Source organism: Oncorhynchus nerka, linkage group LG1 (assembly GCF_034236695.1).
Source record: "Oncorhynchus nerka isolate Pitt River linkage group LG1, Oner_Uvic_2.0, whole genome shotgun sequence".
NCBI lineage: Eukaryota > Metazoa > Chordata > Actinopteri > Salmoniformes > Salmonidae > Oncorhynchus > Oncorhynchus nerka.
In genome coordinates, this window is record NC_088396.1 from 20,828,813 (window position 1) to 20,844,668 (window position 15,856).

General features: G+C 44.5%; 1 protein-coding gene across 1 annotated transcript in view; it reads left to right on the forward strand.

Annotated features, from left to right (window-relative positions):
- Positions 1 to 443: 443 nt before the first annotated feature.
- Positions 444 to 15,856, forward strand: part of LOC115114117 (mediator of RNA polymerase II transcription subunit 14-like) — a 44,506-nt gene continuing 29,093 nt past the window's right edge. Inside the window, 14 exon segments of the mRNA XM_029642149.2 lie at positions 444 to 868; positions 1,008 to 1,034; positions 1,151 to 1,256; positions 1,513 to 1,686; positions 2,089 to 2,218; positions 2,319 to 2,447; positions 4,527 to 4,634; positions 5,175 to 5,307; positions 5,461 to 5,611; positions 5,709 to 5,820; positions 5,959 to 6,084; positions 6,212 to 6,290; positions 7,850 to 8,009; positions 12,888 to 13,082. Coding sequence (XP_029498009.2) covers positions 696 to 868; positions 1,008 to 1,034; positions 1,151 to 1,256; positions 1,513 to 1,686; positions 2,089 to 2,218; positions 2,319 to 2,447; positions 4,527 to 4,634; positions 5,175 to 5,307; positions 5,461 to 5,611; positions 5,709 to 5,820; positions 5,959 to 6,084; positions 6,212 to 6,290; positions 7,850 to 8,009; positions 12,888 to 13,082 — 1,803 coding nt within the window. The 5' untranslated portion in view covers positions 444 to 695.

The window sequence follows — 15,856 nt, forward strand, 5'->3', positions numbered from 1 at the left end:
AAATTAATTGCATCACATATACATAACTTTTATTTCATTTATTTTTCATTTATTACATTTATTTTATAGGGACAATACACATCAATCTTCAAATATCTAACATTTATACCAAGTGTGTGTCTATTTGTTTTGTCCTGTATTTTGTTTTTTCTGTGTGTTCTCCTCGGGGACAAATAAGGTGTATCTGTTATATGATCTATTTTACTAAAATGTCATGCACAGTATCCAATACGAAATGACAGGGCATCTTATAAACAAACAAATACCTTAATTTTCGCTCACGAAAACACAGGCGCTGATCAGGGGCCAGTTTGATTGTTTATGGTCTAACCTAATTGACAAATCTAGTGAATGAATACTGATCTTGGAACAGCAGAGTAAACTCTTACGAGCGACTCCTTATATTGTTTCTTTAAAATCCGTATCCGGGTCTTCCTTTCCACCAAACCGTGATCACTTCCCGTCAGACTGCAAAGATGGCGGTTGAACAGCATTGAATCTGGTCTGTAATAAGCAATTAAAACGCGGGTATTTGCGACTTTTTTATGGGGCGAAGTCGCCGAGCCCCTACTAAATAACTATTTTGCGCGAAATGGTGTAGAATACGTGTAAGATTGGTACCAGTTCAAAGTTATTGCGAGTCGATAGTTTTACATTTTTTCGGTCTCCATCCGTGGAGCTTGCGTTATTTTAAAATGGCTCCGGTGCAGATTGGATCAGATGGGCAACTGGTCCCTATCGGGGGTCCCACCTCGGTCACCCAGCCGCCACCTCCCGGACCCCCGGCCACCCAAGGGGTCCGGCTGAGCCTGCTGATTGAGTTTCTCCTGCAGAGGACCTACCATGAAATCACCCTGTTGGGGGAACTGTAAGTCATGACGAGACCCCGTTCAATGCAATGGGTATTTATTAGTTGAGATTCCTTCATTTTCATAGTGATTTCATAAATTGTGGTAAAATTACGTAATACCTGAAAGTTACCAATACTGTTTCTGTCTTTCTTGCAGTCTCCCCAGAAAAACAGACATGGAAAGGTATGCTCGTCTCTTGGTTCACTGGGTGTACTCACTGATGAAATTGACTTGTCAAATTAGGAATGTTGTTGTATGTGACATCTATTTTTGCCTGTATTTTCTACTGTTTCTAACAGAAAAATCGAGATTGTCCAGTTTTCCAGTCGGACCAGACAGCTGTTTGTGCGTCTCCTTGCCCTAGTGAAATGGGCCAGCAATGCCGGGAAGGTGGAGAAGTGTGCGGTATGTGTCCTAGAATACAGTACTCTACACCAAACACTCTCAAAGTGGGCATAGACAACCAGATACTATCTTGAGTTATGCACATAACTCTTACCTTTTCACATAAAACTTTTCAGGATTTTCCACACTGACATCAGTGCAGTGTTTATGTTTATCTTTGAGTTAGGCCTTCTTGCACATAATTCAAAATCATACTGAGTACGGTCATAAGCTAACCTGACCTTTAATCCCTAACCTTCTGTTTTCACGGTCACAGATGATCTCCAGCTTTCTGGACCAGCAGGCCTTCCTATTTGTGGACACGGCTGATAGGCTGGCATCGCTAGCAAGGGACGCCCTGGTGCACGCCCGCCTGCCCAGCTTTGCCATCCCGTTCGCAATCGACGTGCTCACCACCGGGTCATACCCTCGCCTGCCCACCTGCATACGGGTAAGACACTCCTAACTGGTCTGTGTTCATTTTCATTTTTTTCTCGCAGTCTATTGTTTTGACCTCTTGACCTGGCCTCTCTTATTTTAATTGAAAGCTGGTTCTCAGTTGACTTGCCTGGTTAAATAATGGTCAAATAGAATGAGACACCTGATGCCTTTGTGTTCGTAAGCCACTAGGATTGAAGTAGCCTCGGTGCCTGTCTAGTTTGGCCAAAAATACTGTTCATGTATGTACTCTGTCAGCTATGTGCGATGTACATTATGTGCACAAACACAGAAGTATTTAGTAGTGCGTTACTGCCACCAACTGGACTGGAGTGTGGAATAGGGACGGAGAAATCTGAAGCCCTGTTTGGCCCAGTGCATTGACCGCTGTGTGTGTGTGTGTGTGTGTGTGTAGGACAAGATCATTCCTCCAGACCCCATCACTAAGGTGGAGAAGCAGACAACCCTGAACCAGCTCAATCAAATCCTTCGACATCGTCTTGTCACGACAGACCTACCACCCCAGCTAGCCAACCTCACCGTGGGTAAGGATCTCACACACACACACACATATATAATATAATATATATATATATATATATATATTAAAATAAAAGCTCGCCAACCTTACTGTGTGTCTCGTAGCTAATGGGCGTGTGAAGTTCCGTGTGGAGGGGGAGTTTGAGGCCACACTGACGGTGATGGGTGATGACCCAGATATTCCCTGGAGACTGTTGAAGCTGGAGATACTGGTGGAGGACAAGGAGACTGGAGGTAAGATACACAACACCTGCTTGACCAAACACACAGAACCCGCTACTAACGCACCAAACACACAGAACCCGCTACTAACGCACCAAACACACAGAACCCGCTACTAACGCACCAAACACACAGAACCCGCTACTAACGCACCAAACACACAGAACCCGCTACAATTAAAAAACATAATTGGGAGCACTGATACTACTAACTTAAAAAGTTACGAGCACCACATAACATTTAGCATCACCAGAAAAAAGAGAGCCTACATTGGGCATATATGAATCTTAATTATTTGAAGCACATCATCTGAGAATATATCCTTTTTTCGTTTCTTTGCCACCAAATGTTTGCATAATGGTAAAGTTACCAGGTTGTTAAGGCGATATGGGCAAAATCATAGAAATAGAATGATTATTCTAATTATGTGATTGGTGTTTGACATGACGTTAAATGATAAGCCAGGTAAGAGTTATGACATGGTAGGAACCAAAGTGCTGGTCAGTGTTTCCTAGGGGACCGTAATAGCATTTGAATAGATGCATAGAAGTTGCATTTAGAAAAATATTTTAGAGTAGGCTGATTCAGGTCATGCCGTTGCATGAACTGTAACACGGGTCAATTGTAAGGTAACTTGGGGTAAAACGCCACCATACCTCAATCTGTTTTTTGGCGTGACTTACATATTTTTGATGAGATGGATACAAATTTTAGTTGAGCAAGAGTAGTGGTAACCAGGGAACGGGTTGGGGGGGAAATTATGGCATTAAGTGGTTTCTGTGAGAAGTACAGGCAGTGTTAACCCTGGTGGCGGTTTACCACAAGTTACCCTAACATTATTTTTACTATGTTTATTCAAGTTTTTTTTAGACATAAAATTCATCAATAGGATGCTAACTAGTTAAAAGATCACATTTGGGATCTAACTAGTGATTAGCCCAACAGGGTAAATGCAGATAGGCAACTCCATGCTTCAGCTTATTTATTTATAGCCACTGTGCTGCATCAGTTGGGCTAAACACAGATCCCACTGCTGACGCGACACAAACACAGATCCCACTGCTGACGTGACACAAACACAGATCCCACTGCTGACGTGACACAAACACAGATCCCACTGCTGACGCGACACAAACACAGATCCCATTGCTGACGCGACACAAACACAGATCTCACTGCTGACGCGACACAAACACAGATCCCACTGCTGACGCGACACAAACACAGATCCCATTGCTGACGCGACACAAACATAGATCCCACTGCTGACGCGACACAAACACAGATCCCACTGCTGACGCGACACAAACACAGATCCCACTGCTGACGTGACACAAACACAGATCCCATTGCTGACGCGACACAAACACAGATCCCACTGCTGACGTGACACAAACACAGATCCCGCTGCTGACGCGACACAAACACAGATCCCATTGCTGACGCGACACAAACACAGATCCCACTGCTGACGCGACACAAACACAGATCCCATTGCTGACGCGACACAAACACAGATCCCACTGCTGACGTGACACAAACACAGATCCCGCTACTAACGCACTAAATAATCAAACGCAGATCCCGCTGCTGACGCGACACAAACGCACAGATCCCGCTGCTGACGCGACACAAACGCACAGATCCCGCTGCTGACGCGACACAAACGCACAGATCCCGCTGCTGACGCGACACAAACGCACAGATCCCGCTGCTGACGCGACACAAACGCACAGATCCCGCTGCTGACGCGACACAAACGCACAGATCCCGCTGCTGACGCGACACAAACGCACAGATCCCGCTGCTGACGCGACACAAACGCACAGATCCCGCTGCTGACGCGACACAAACGCACAGATCCCGCTGCTGACTGGTGAGATGTTTGAAAAGGAAAAGTCCAGTGTTCAATTCTTACAATATGTACAGCAAATTATAATGATTCTGGTCCTGATGCTCAGGAGTAATCCAACTTGAATGAAATACATACTAAATACTAAATTTTAAGATTGCATTATTATTATTATTATTTTTTGATAACTCCTTTTTCAATATTTTGCCCTCCGTCTTCCCCCCGCCCCCTCCTTCCAGATGGCAGAGCTCTGGTCCACAGTATGCAAGTGAACTTCATCCATGAGCTGGTGCAGTCACGCCTGTTTGCAGATGAGAAACCACTGCAGGATATGTACAGCTGCCTGCGTATCCTTTCACTGTGTGTGTGTACTGTTTCTGTGCAGACAGTGAGCTCAGGGCCATGTCTGGCTTGAGCTGCTGCAGTGAATGTAATTGTGTCTGTGTGTGGTCACATACAATATTGACCAACAGTGACCATGCGTACAGCAAGCCAAGGGACCAACAGCATTTCAATGAGTGCCACAGCCAACAGTCACACTGTCTTTCAGTTTATCAGTTTGTTTCCATGAACCAAGCAGAAATATTTACATTTCAAATAGTATTTAGTGGGAAATGAGTGATGCTACATGTATTTATAATACTGTTATGCTCAATAGAACGCCAAGGATTTGTTTCTCAGTCATTTGTTGTATGAACCTCATTGTGACTTCATAGCAAGTATAACTGCCAGGCGCAGTCTGGTTTCATGGCTGAAGTCTGTCACCACACGCCCACAGCCTGGGTGTGTATGTATCACGTGTGCCTGCATTTCTTTATCTGTGTGTATTGTGAGTAAGTGTATGCCATCTTCCTGGACCATCCCTTCCTTAACCCCGTCCCTTCTAGACTCATTCTGCCTGTCTCTTCAGCTGGAGGTCCTCCACTCCCAGACCCTCATGCTGGTCCGAGAGCGCTGGGGAGACCTGGTGCAGGTGGAGCGCTACATGCCTGCCAAGTGCCTCACACTGGCCGTCTGGAAGTAAGAAACACACAACTACTCACTAAGAAGTTACACATTAACAGGCCTGATTGATTGGTTTGTTGAATGCATATACTTTTGTCATTCATCACAAGGAAATTGGTCCATCATTTGACCTTTTTCTTTGTCTCCCCCCTCTCTCCCACTCTCCAGCCAACAGGTCCTGGGAAGGAAGACGGGCACTGCGTCGGTCCACAAAGTCACCATCAAGATTGACGAATCGGACTGCTCCAAGCCTCTGCAGATCTCCCATGATCCTCCGCTCCCTGCCTGCGACTCTAGACTGATGGAGAGAGCCATGAAGGTGTGCCAAAGTCAAGTTCCTCACAGATATGGTGCTATACAATTTTTGTTGTTGTGATGACCTAATTTCCTGTCTTTATTCCTGCCCCCTCCTGTAGATTGACCACTTGTCAGTGGAGAAGCTTTTGATTGACAGCGTGCACGCCCGCTCCCATCAGAAGCTGCAGGAGCTGAAAGCCATCTTGAAGAGCAGCAACCCCAGCGACAGCTGTGAGTCTGTCCTCTCTGACTTAGCTAGACACTGACTAATCCAACCACACTGACCCAGAATAAAATGAACAATGTTGCGGAGAGAAACAACCATGTTGTCAGTGTGTGATGTTGTTATTGTCCCTACCTGTGTTTCAGCGTTCATAGAGACAGCTCTGCCCACCCTGGTCATTCCAATCCTGGAGCCCTGTGGACGCTCCGAGTGCCTGCACATCTTTGTAGACCTGCACTCAGGGATGTTCCAGCCCATGTTGTATGGAATTGGTAAGCAGGGAGGTGCACATACACACATGTGCACACACTCATGCATACACACATACACCACATCGGTAAGCTGGGACACACATACACATACAACGTACTCACTTCCACTGTGCCTGTCTGTCTCCAGATCAGTCCATATTGGACGACATCGAGAAGACTATCAACGACGACATGAAGCGCATCATATCCTGGCTGCAGCAGCTCAAGTAAATCCACTTCCTGTCTCTGTGACAACTGCCTGTCATGTGTCACATCACTACTCCTCAGAAGGCCTTCATACCGCCAAATCCACACTAGCACACTTTAGTATGCTAAGTGCTTCACCCTAGTACCTTAGTAGTGTATACTTTGTATACTGAACAAAAATATAAATGCAACGTGTAAAATGTTGGTCCCATGTTTCATGAGCTTAAGTAAAAGATCCCAGAAATGTTCCAAATGCACAAAAGCGTATTTCTGTACAATGTTGTGCAAAAATTTGATTACATCCCTGTTAGCGAGCATTTCTCCTTTACCAAGATAATCCATCAACCTGACAGGTGTGGCATATCATGAAGCTGATTAAACGGCATGATCATTACACAGGTGCACCTTGTGCTGGGGTAAAATAAAAGGTCACTCTAAAATGTGCAGTTTTGTCACGCAACACAATGCCACAGATGTCTGAAGTTGAGGGAGCGTGTATTTAGCATGCTGATTGCAGGAATGTCCACCAGAGCTGTTGCCAGGTAATTTAATGTTAATTTCCCTACCATAAGCTGCCCCTAATGTTGTTTTAGAGTATTTGGCAGTACATCCAACTGGCCTTTCAACTGCAGACCACGTGTAACCTCGCCAGCCCATGACAACGAACACAATTACTTTTTATCAATGGCAATTTCAATGCAAAGAGACACCGTGACGAGATCCTGAGGCCCATTGTGGCGCCATTCATCCTCTGCCATCACCTTATGTTTCAGCATGATAATGCACAGCCGCATGCCTCAAGGATCTGTACACAACTGGAAGCTGAAACTGTTTTCATGACCTGTATACATACCAGACATGTCACCAATTGAGCATGTTTGGGATGGCAGCGTGTTCCAGTTCCCGCCAATATCTAGCAACTTCATACAGCCATTGAAGAGGAGTGGGACAACATTCCACAGGCCACAATCAACAGCCTGATCAACTCTATGTATGAGGCAAATGGTGATCACACCAGATACTGTCTAGTTTTCTGATCCACACCCCTACCTTTTTATTAAAGTATCTGTGACCAACAGATGCATACCTGTATTCCCAGTCATGTACATATGTTAAAATCGATAAAATTGTTGCGTGTTTATATTTATGCCCATACGGATATGAGAACAGATCTTGTGCCCTTCCATGGAAATGTGCTTCTATGCAGGTGAATCGTTTCTGAAATGGCTTAGGGTGTCTGTAAATTCCGTAGACCAGCACTCTACTGTGTGTGTGGTTGAGTATGTCATTGTCTGATATGCATAGAAATGTAATTACTGGAACAGGGATTGAAGTCAATGTTCTGTGAATTTATTTCTATGTTGTGATCTGGCCAGGAAATGGCTTGTTTGTCAGTCAGGGAAAGAGTGTTAGCAGAGTGATAATGATGTCTCACTGATGTGTGAATGTAGGACTGTGAAATAGCTGCTCATTGGCAGAGTCTGGTCTATTTGGAGAATGTCGAATTTCAGTTTACTTATGTTTTTCTCTCTCTCTCTCTCACCCCTCTCCATCTCTTTCCTCACCACTCTTCTTCCAGGTTTTGGTTAGGGGAGCAGAGGTGTAGACAGTCGGTGAAACACCTCCCCACTGTCTGCACAGACATACTACACCTCTCCAACTCCATCTCCCACCCTGCCGGCAGCCTATCAAAACACAGGCTCTTCATCCGGCTAACCCGCCTACCACAGTATTACATTGTAAGTGCCTCCCACCTTATCCCAATTATTTGTCCCCAAAAACTGTTTGTTTATTGCAAACACAAGAAAATATAAAACAATATGTTGCCCGAGATGGCATAGCAGTTCAGACGTCTTTTGTCCTCGTCTTGTCGTGTCGTGTATATATATATATTTACAACTTTTTTCACATACATTTTATTTTTATTTTCCATCAACTCATCTTCAATACACTCTCCTGCAACCTGCCTCACCAATTGATATGTATAAATACGTATTATTTACCTCAAATCTGCAATCCTCCAAGAAGCTAGCCAGAAGCTAGCCAGGAGCTAGCCAGAAGTTAATCAGAAGCTAGTTAGCTTCTTTACTGGCAACTCGTTAGTATTCAGCTAACCACGGTTTGTGGTCATCAGCTATCCTTTAACTCGAAAATCTATCGCCAGTTTTGTACGGCGCAGCGCGGCTCGGAACGGAACATACCGGACCGATTTTTCTCTCCATGTCCCTGGATTTCAACTGCTCTCTGGACATTCACTCCCGGATCTCACAGCTAGCTGGCTGCTATCCGTGTGTCTATCTGCTTTCGTCGATTCCGGAGCAAACATCAATTACTCCGGAGCTAGCCAGCTCCGTCAATCACTCCTGGGCTGCAGTCACCTATCCGGACCCGTTTTACTGCCTACGCGGAGCCCCACCAGGCCTTCACAACTGGACTGCCGACGTTATCTACCCGAAGGAGATCCGGCTGGCTCCTCCGTCGCGACGTTACCTGAACGCCCATCTGCGGCCTGCTAACCGTTAGCTGTCTTACCGGCTGCTCTCAGAATAGACAATCGGACAATTTATTTATTTTTATTATTATTATGTTTCTTCTTGGGCCTCTATAACTATATCTATTGTTTTTTTGTTGTTGTTGTTGTGTGATTTGGACTAATCCCCTCTACAACACGGAACTCCACTAATCTACTGACGGAACGCAAGAGGTGGCTAACAACAGACCTCCATCCTATGCTAGCTTGCTACCGATGTCCTGGCTAGCTGTCTAAATCGCCGTGACCCCCAAACCAACCTCTCCACTCCCTGGACCCTTTTGATCACTCGACTAAGGATGCCTCTCCTTAATGTCAATATGTCTTGTCCATTGCTGTTCTGGTTAGTGTTTATTGGCTTATTTCACTGTAGAGCCTCTAGTCCTGCTCACTATACCTTATCCAACTTATTAGTTCCACCACCCACACATGCAATGACATCTCCTGGTTTCAATGATGTTTCTAGAGACAATATATCTCTCTTCATCACTCAATACATAGGTTTACCTCCACTGTATTCACATCCTACCATACCTTTGTCTGTACATTATACCTTGATGCTATTTTATCGCCCCCAGAAACCTCCTTTTACTCTCTGTTCCAGACGTTCTAGACGACCAATTCTTATTGCTTTTAGCCGTACCCTTATTCTTCTCCTCCTATGTTCCTCTGGCGATGTAGAGGTGAATCCAGGCCCTGCAGTGCCTAGCTCCACTCCTATTCCCCAGGCGCTCTCTTTTGATGACTTCTGTAACCGTAATAGCCTTGGTTTCATGCATGTTAACATTAGAAGCCTCCTCCCTAAGTTTGTTCTTTTCACTGCTTTAGCACACTCTGCCAACCCGGATGTTCTAGCTGTGTCTGAATCCTGGCTTAGGAAGACCACCAAAAATTCAGAAATTTTAATTCCAAACTACAACATTTTCAGACAAGATAGAACTGCCAAAGGGGGCGGTGTTGCAATCTACTGCAAAGATAGCCTGCAGAGTTCTGTCCTACTATCCAGGTCTGTACCCAAACAATTTGAACTTCTACTTTTAAAAATCCACCTCTCTAAAAACAAGTCTCTCACCGTTGCCGCCTGCTATAGACCACCCTCTGCCCCCAGCTGTGCTCTGGACACCATATGTGAACTGATTGCCCCCATCTATCTTCAGAGCTCGTGCTGCTAGGCGACCTAAACTGGAACATGCTTAACACCCCAGCCATCCTACAATCTAAACTTGATGCCCTCAATCTCACACAAATTATCAATGAACCTACCAGGTACCCCCAAAGCCTTAAACACGGGCACCCTCATAGATATCATCCTAACCAACTTCCCCTCTAAATACACCTCTGCTGTCTTCAACCAAGATCTCAGCGATCACTGCCTCATTGCCTGCATCCGTAATGGGTCAGCGGTCAAACGACCTCCACTCATCACTGTAAAACGCTCCCTGAAACACTTCAGCGAGCAGGCCTTTCTAATCGACCTGGCCGGGGTGTCCTGGAAGGATATTGATCTCATCCCATCAGTAGAGGATGCCTGGATATTTTTTAAAAATGCCTTCCTAACAATCTTAAATAAACATGCCCCATTCAAGAAAATTAGAACCAGGAACAGATATAGCCCTTGGTTCTCCCCAGACCTGACTGCCCTTAACCAACACAAAAACATCCTATGGCGTTCTGCATTAGCATCGAACAGCCCCGTGATATGCAGCTGTTCAGGGAAGCTAGAAACCGTTATACACAGGCAGTTAGAAAAGCCAAGGCTAGCTTTTTCAAGCAGAAATTTGCTTCCTGCAACACTAACTCTAAAAAGTTCTGGGACACTGTAAAGTCCATGGAGAATAAGAACACCTCCTCTCAGCTGCCCACTGCACTGAAGATAGGAAACACTGTCGCCACTGATAAATCCACCATAATTGAGAATTTCAATAAGCATTTTTCTACGGCTGGCCATGCTTTCCACCTGGCAACTCCTACCCCGGTCAACAGCACTGCACCCCCAACAGCAACTCGCCCAAGCCTTCCCCATTTCTCCTTCTCCCAAATCCATTCAGCTGAAGTTCTGAAAGAGCTGAAAAATCTGGACCCCTACAAATCAGCCGGGCTAGACAATCTGGACCCTTTCTTTCTAAAATTATCTGCCGAAATTGTTGCCACCCCTATTACTAGCCTGTTCAACCTCTCTTTCGTGTCATCTGAGATTCCCAAAGATTGAAAGCAGCTGCGGTCATCCCCCTCTTCAAAGGGGGACACTCTTGACCCAAACTGCTACAGACCTATATCTATCCTACCATGCCTTTCTAAGGTCTTCAAAGCCAAGTCAACAAACAGATTACCGACCATTTCGAATCTCACCATACCTTCTCTGCTATGCAATCTGGTTTCAGAGCTGGTCATGGGTGCACCTCAGCCACGCTCAAGGTCCTAAACGATATCTTAACCGCCATTGATAAGAAACATTACTGTGCAGCCGTATTCATTGATCTGGCCAAGGCTTTCGACTCTGTCATCCACCGCATCCTCATCGGCAGACTCGACAGCCTTGGTTTCTCAAATGATTGCCTCGCCTGGTTCACCAACTACTTCTCTGATAGAGTTCAGTGTGTCAAATCGGAGGGTCTGCTGTCCGGACCTCTGGCAGTCTCTATGGGGGTGCCACAGGGTTCAATTCTTGGACCGACTCTCTTCTCTGTATACATCAATGAGGTCGCTCTTGCTGCTGGTGAGTCTCTGATCCACCTCTACGCAGACGACACCATTCTGTATACTTCCGGCCCTTCTTTGGACACTGTGTTAACAACCCTCCAGGCAAGCTTCAACGCCATACAACTCTCCTTCCGTGGCCTCCAATTGCTCTTAAATACAAGTAAAACTAAATGCATGCTCTTCAACCGATCGCTACCTGCACCTACCCGCCTGTCCAACATCACTACTCTGGACGGCTCTGACTTAGAATACGTGGACAACTACAAATACTTAGGTGTCTGGTTAGACTGTAAACTCTCCTTCCAGACCCATATCAAACATCTCCAATCCAAAGTTAAATCTAGAATTGGCTTCCTATTTCGCAACAAAGCATCCTTCACTCATGCTGCCAAACATACCCTTGTAAAATTGACCATCCTACCAATCCTCGACTTTGGCGATGTCATTTACAAAATAGCCTCCAATACCCTACTCAACAAATTGGATGCAGTCTATCACAGTGCAATCCGTTTTGTCACCAAAGCCCCATATACTACCCACCATTGCGACCTGTACGCTCTCGTTGGCTGGCCCTCGCTTCATACTCGTCGCCAAACCCACTGGCTCCATGTCATCTACAAGACCCTGCTAGGTAAAGTCCCCCTTATCTCAGCTCGCTGGTCACCATAGCATCTCCCACCTGTAGCACACGCTCCAGCAGGTATATCTCTCTAGTCACCCCCAAAACCAATTCTTTCTTTGGCCGCCTCTCCTTCCAGTTCTCTGCTGCCAATGACTGGAACGAACTACAAAAATCTCTTAAATTGGAAACACTTATCTCCCTCACTAGCTTTAAGCACCAACTGTCAGAGCATCTTACAGATTACTGCACCTGTACATAGCCCACCTATAATTTAGCCCAAACAACTACCTCTTTCCCAACTGTATTTAATTTATTTATTTATTTTGCTCCTTTGCACCCCATTATTTTTATTTCTACTTTGCACATTCTTCCATTGCAAAACTACCATTCCAGTGTTTTACTTGCTATATTGTATTTACTTTGCCACCATGGCCTTTTTTGCCTTTACCTCCCTTCTCACCTAATTTGCTCACATTGTATATAGACTTGTTTTTTTTACTGTATTATTGACTGTATGTTTGTTTTACTCCATGTGTAACTCTGTGTCGTTGTATGTGTCGAACTGCTTTGCTTTATCTTGGCCAGGTCGCAATTGTAAATGAGAACTTGTTCTCAACTTGCTTACCTGGTTAAATAAAGGTGAAATAAAAAAATAAAAAATACAGTACATTAACCATGCACAACTTTCCTACTCTTCCTCATTACTGTTTTCTCCCATCAATCTCTCTCTCCCTCCCTCTTCTCTCCCCTTCCCTGTCTCTCTAGGTGGTGGAGATGCTTGACGTGCCTGGCTGTCCCACGGAGCTCCAGTACAAGTACTCCTTCCTTTCTGTGTCTCAGTTGGAAGGTGAGGAGGGACCTCCATGCGCTCAGCTCCTTCAGCACTTCAAACCCAACCTGGAGCAGCTCGTCCTGGACAATTGCTCCAGCCGTGGGGCCCGCCATGGCTCTAAGAGAAAAGTAGGAATGGATTGCAGAACTGCTTGTACGGGTTACAATCAGGGCTGTTATGTGACCGTATTATCGCCACACCCGGCGGTCACGAGTCATGAAGGCAGTCAAATTCCACGTGACTGTTTAGTCACGGTAATTAGGCTTCTCCAAGCTCTGATGCTGCTGATGGTCATTAGTATCCTACCAAACTTGCTAACTGCCTGGTATTCAGCACTCCATTGTCCCTCTAATCACTCTGACATCTATTTAAAAAAAAAAAATAGATAATCAAATCAAAGATGTTGGTCGACATTTCAATAGGCTATGGCAGTATAATCCCGTACCTCTTCAAACATTCAACCTCCAGCTGCGTACCCCCTCTAGCACCAGGGTCAGCGCACTCTCGAATGTTGTTTTTTTCCGTCAATGTAAGCCTGCTACACTATACAATACATTGATTAAACATAAGAATGCGTGTGAGTTTTTGTCACAACCCGGCTCATGGGAAGTGACAGAGCTCCTATATGACCAGCCTGACCAGGGCACAAATAATATAATAATCAATATTTTTTTCTCTTTATTTAACCATCTTACGTATAAAACCTTATTTGTTCAGTGAAAATGGTGAATAACTCACCACAGGTTAATGAGAAGGGTGTGCTTGAAAGGATGCACATAACTCTGCAATGTTGGGTTGTAATTGGAGAGTCTCAAATCATTTTCCACACACAGTCTGTTCCTGTATTTAGTTTTTATGCTAGTGAGGGCTGAGAATCAACTCTTACATAGGTACGTGGTAGCAAAGGGCATCAGTGTTTTAACAGCGCGATATGCCAAGGCAGGATACTCTGAGCGCAGCCTAATCTGAGCGTAGCCTAATCCAGATATCTACCAGTGGCTTCTGATTAAATTACATTTTCACAGAACCGCTTTTTGCGTTTTCGATGAGGCTCAATTATTCAGATATCGGTAAGTAGACAGGAGGCAGGGCATGAAAGGGATAACGAATCCAGTTTGTGTCATCCGTTTCGGGAAAGTACCTGCGTAAATGCTCACCCAACTCACTTCGCTATATCACATTTGACATTGTCTGTAAGCTTGAGTTCATTTGCACACAAAAAAATCATACAATGATTGAAAGACCTGTGTGTTGTCCTTGTTAATGCAGACAGAAAAGCTTCAACTTCTTAATCATGGCGTCTCACACATTGAATATAGTTGCGGAGAGTTCCTATAATCCTAGATTCAGATCATTCAGGCGAGAAAAAACCATCACCCAGATAGGCCAGTCGTGTGAGAAACTCGTCATCATGCAAGCAGTCAGACAAGTGAAAATTATGGTCAGTAAAGAACTTTAAGCTCGTCTCTCAATTAAAAGAATACGTGTCAATACTTTGCCCATTGATAACCAGCGCACTTCTCTATGCTGTAAAAGCGTTACATGGTCACTGCCCATATCATTGCGTAGTGCAGAAAATACACGAGAGTTCAGGGTCCTTGCTTTAACAAAGTTAACCATTTTCACTGTAGTGTCTTTCAAGTTGTCAGGCATTCCCTTGGCAGCAAGAGCCTCTTGGTGGATGCTGTGGTGTACCCAAGTGCCGTCGGGAGCAACTGCTTACACACAAGTTACCACTCCACTATGTGTCCCTGTCATGGCTTTACAGATACCAACATGAGCAGCAGCTACATACGGTTCATTAGTGGAATTCCCGTGAGAGGGTAACAGTTAATGTGATTGGATGTTAATTATTAGACTAGGCTACCTGTATTTGACATTGTGGTGTTATTTCGCTGAACAGTAGATGGTTTAATTTTATTTTGGGCAGTAAAATGAGGGGGGAAAAACTCAAAAATGTATAGCCCCGTTGGAAAATAAAAGCGGACTGTTTGGATGTAATTTTCTTTTTTTTTACCCCTGACGGCAGGGGTACGCGCACCCCAGTTTGGGAATACCTGGGCTATGCAATTGTGAGAGAACAGAGTGATTGCCTCTACTGAAAAGAGGATGATCAGATTTCTATAGGCTAGGCCTACTATATTTATTTTTCAACTTTCCTAATATTAAGCACATTGCTACTCTTTACAACAGGGGTATAACCTACCTGTCTAGCATGAAAATAAACCATGGGGGAAAGCGTCCTCCATTTGCTATTTAAGTGCATAGATGACATGTATTTTTTCCCACTGCCCCTGTTTCGATACAGGTGCATGATAATGGTCCATTCTAAATCAAAACAAATTTCACACATTATTTAGTATATCTAAAGACTAGATTAAATCAAGAATAGTCTGATGGGTGACAATATTATTATATCATCACTTACATATATCATCACATGTGCCGGATACAACAGGTGTAGTAGACCTTACAGTGAAATTCTTACATATGAGCCCCTAACCAACAATGCAGTTTAAAAAAAATATGAATAAGAAATAAAAGTAACAAGTAATTTTAAATATCAGCAGTAAAATAATAGCGAGACTATATACAGGTGGGCACCGGTACAGAGTCACTGTGTGGGGGCACCAATGGTGTGTGGGGGCACCATCACGGGGGGTGATTTGACAAAAGCGCATTTGCGAAAAAAGCACAAACATTGCACGACTGTACCTAACCATAAACATCAATGCCTTTCTTAAAATCAATACACAGAAGTATATATTTTTAAACCTGCATATTTTGCCAAAAGAAATCCAGGTTAGCAGGCAATATTAACCAGGTGAAATTGTCACTTCTCTTGCGTTCATTGCACGCAGAGTCAGGGTACATGCAATAGTTTGGGCTGCCTAATTTGCCA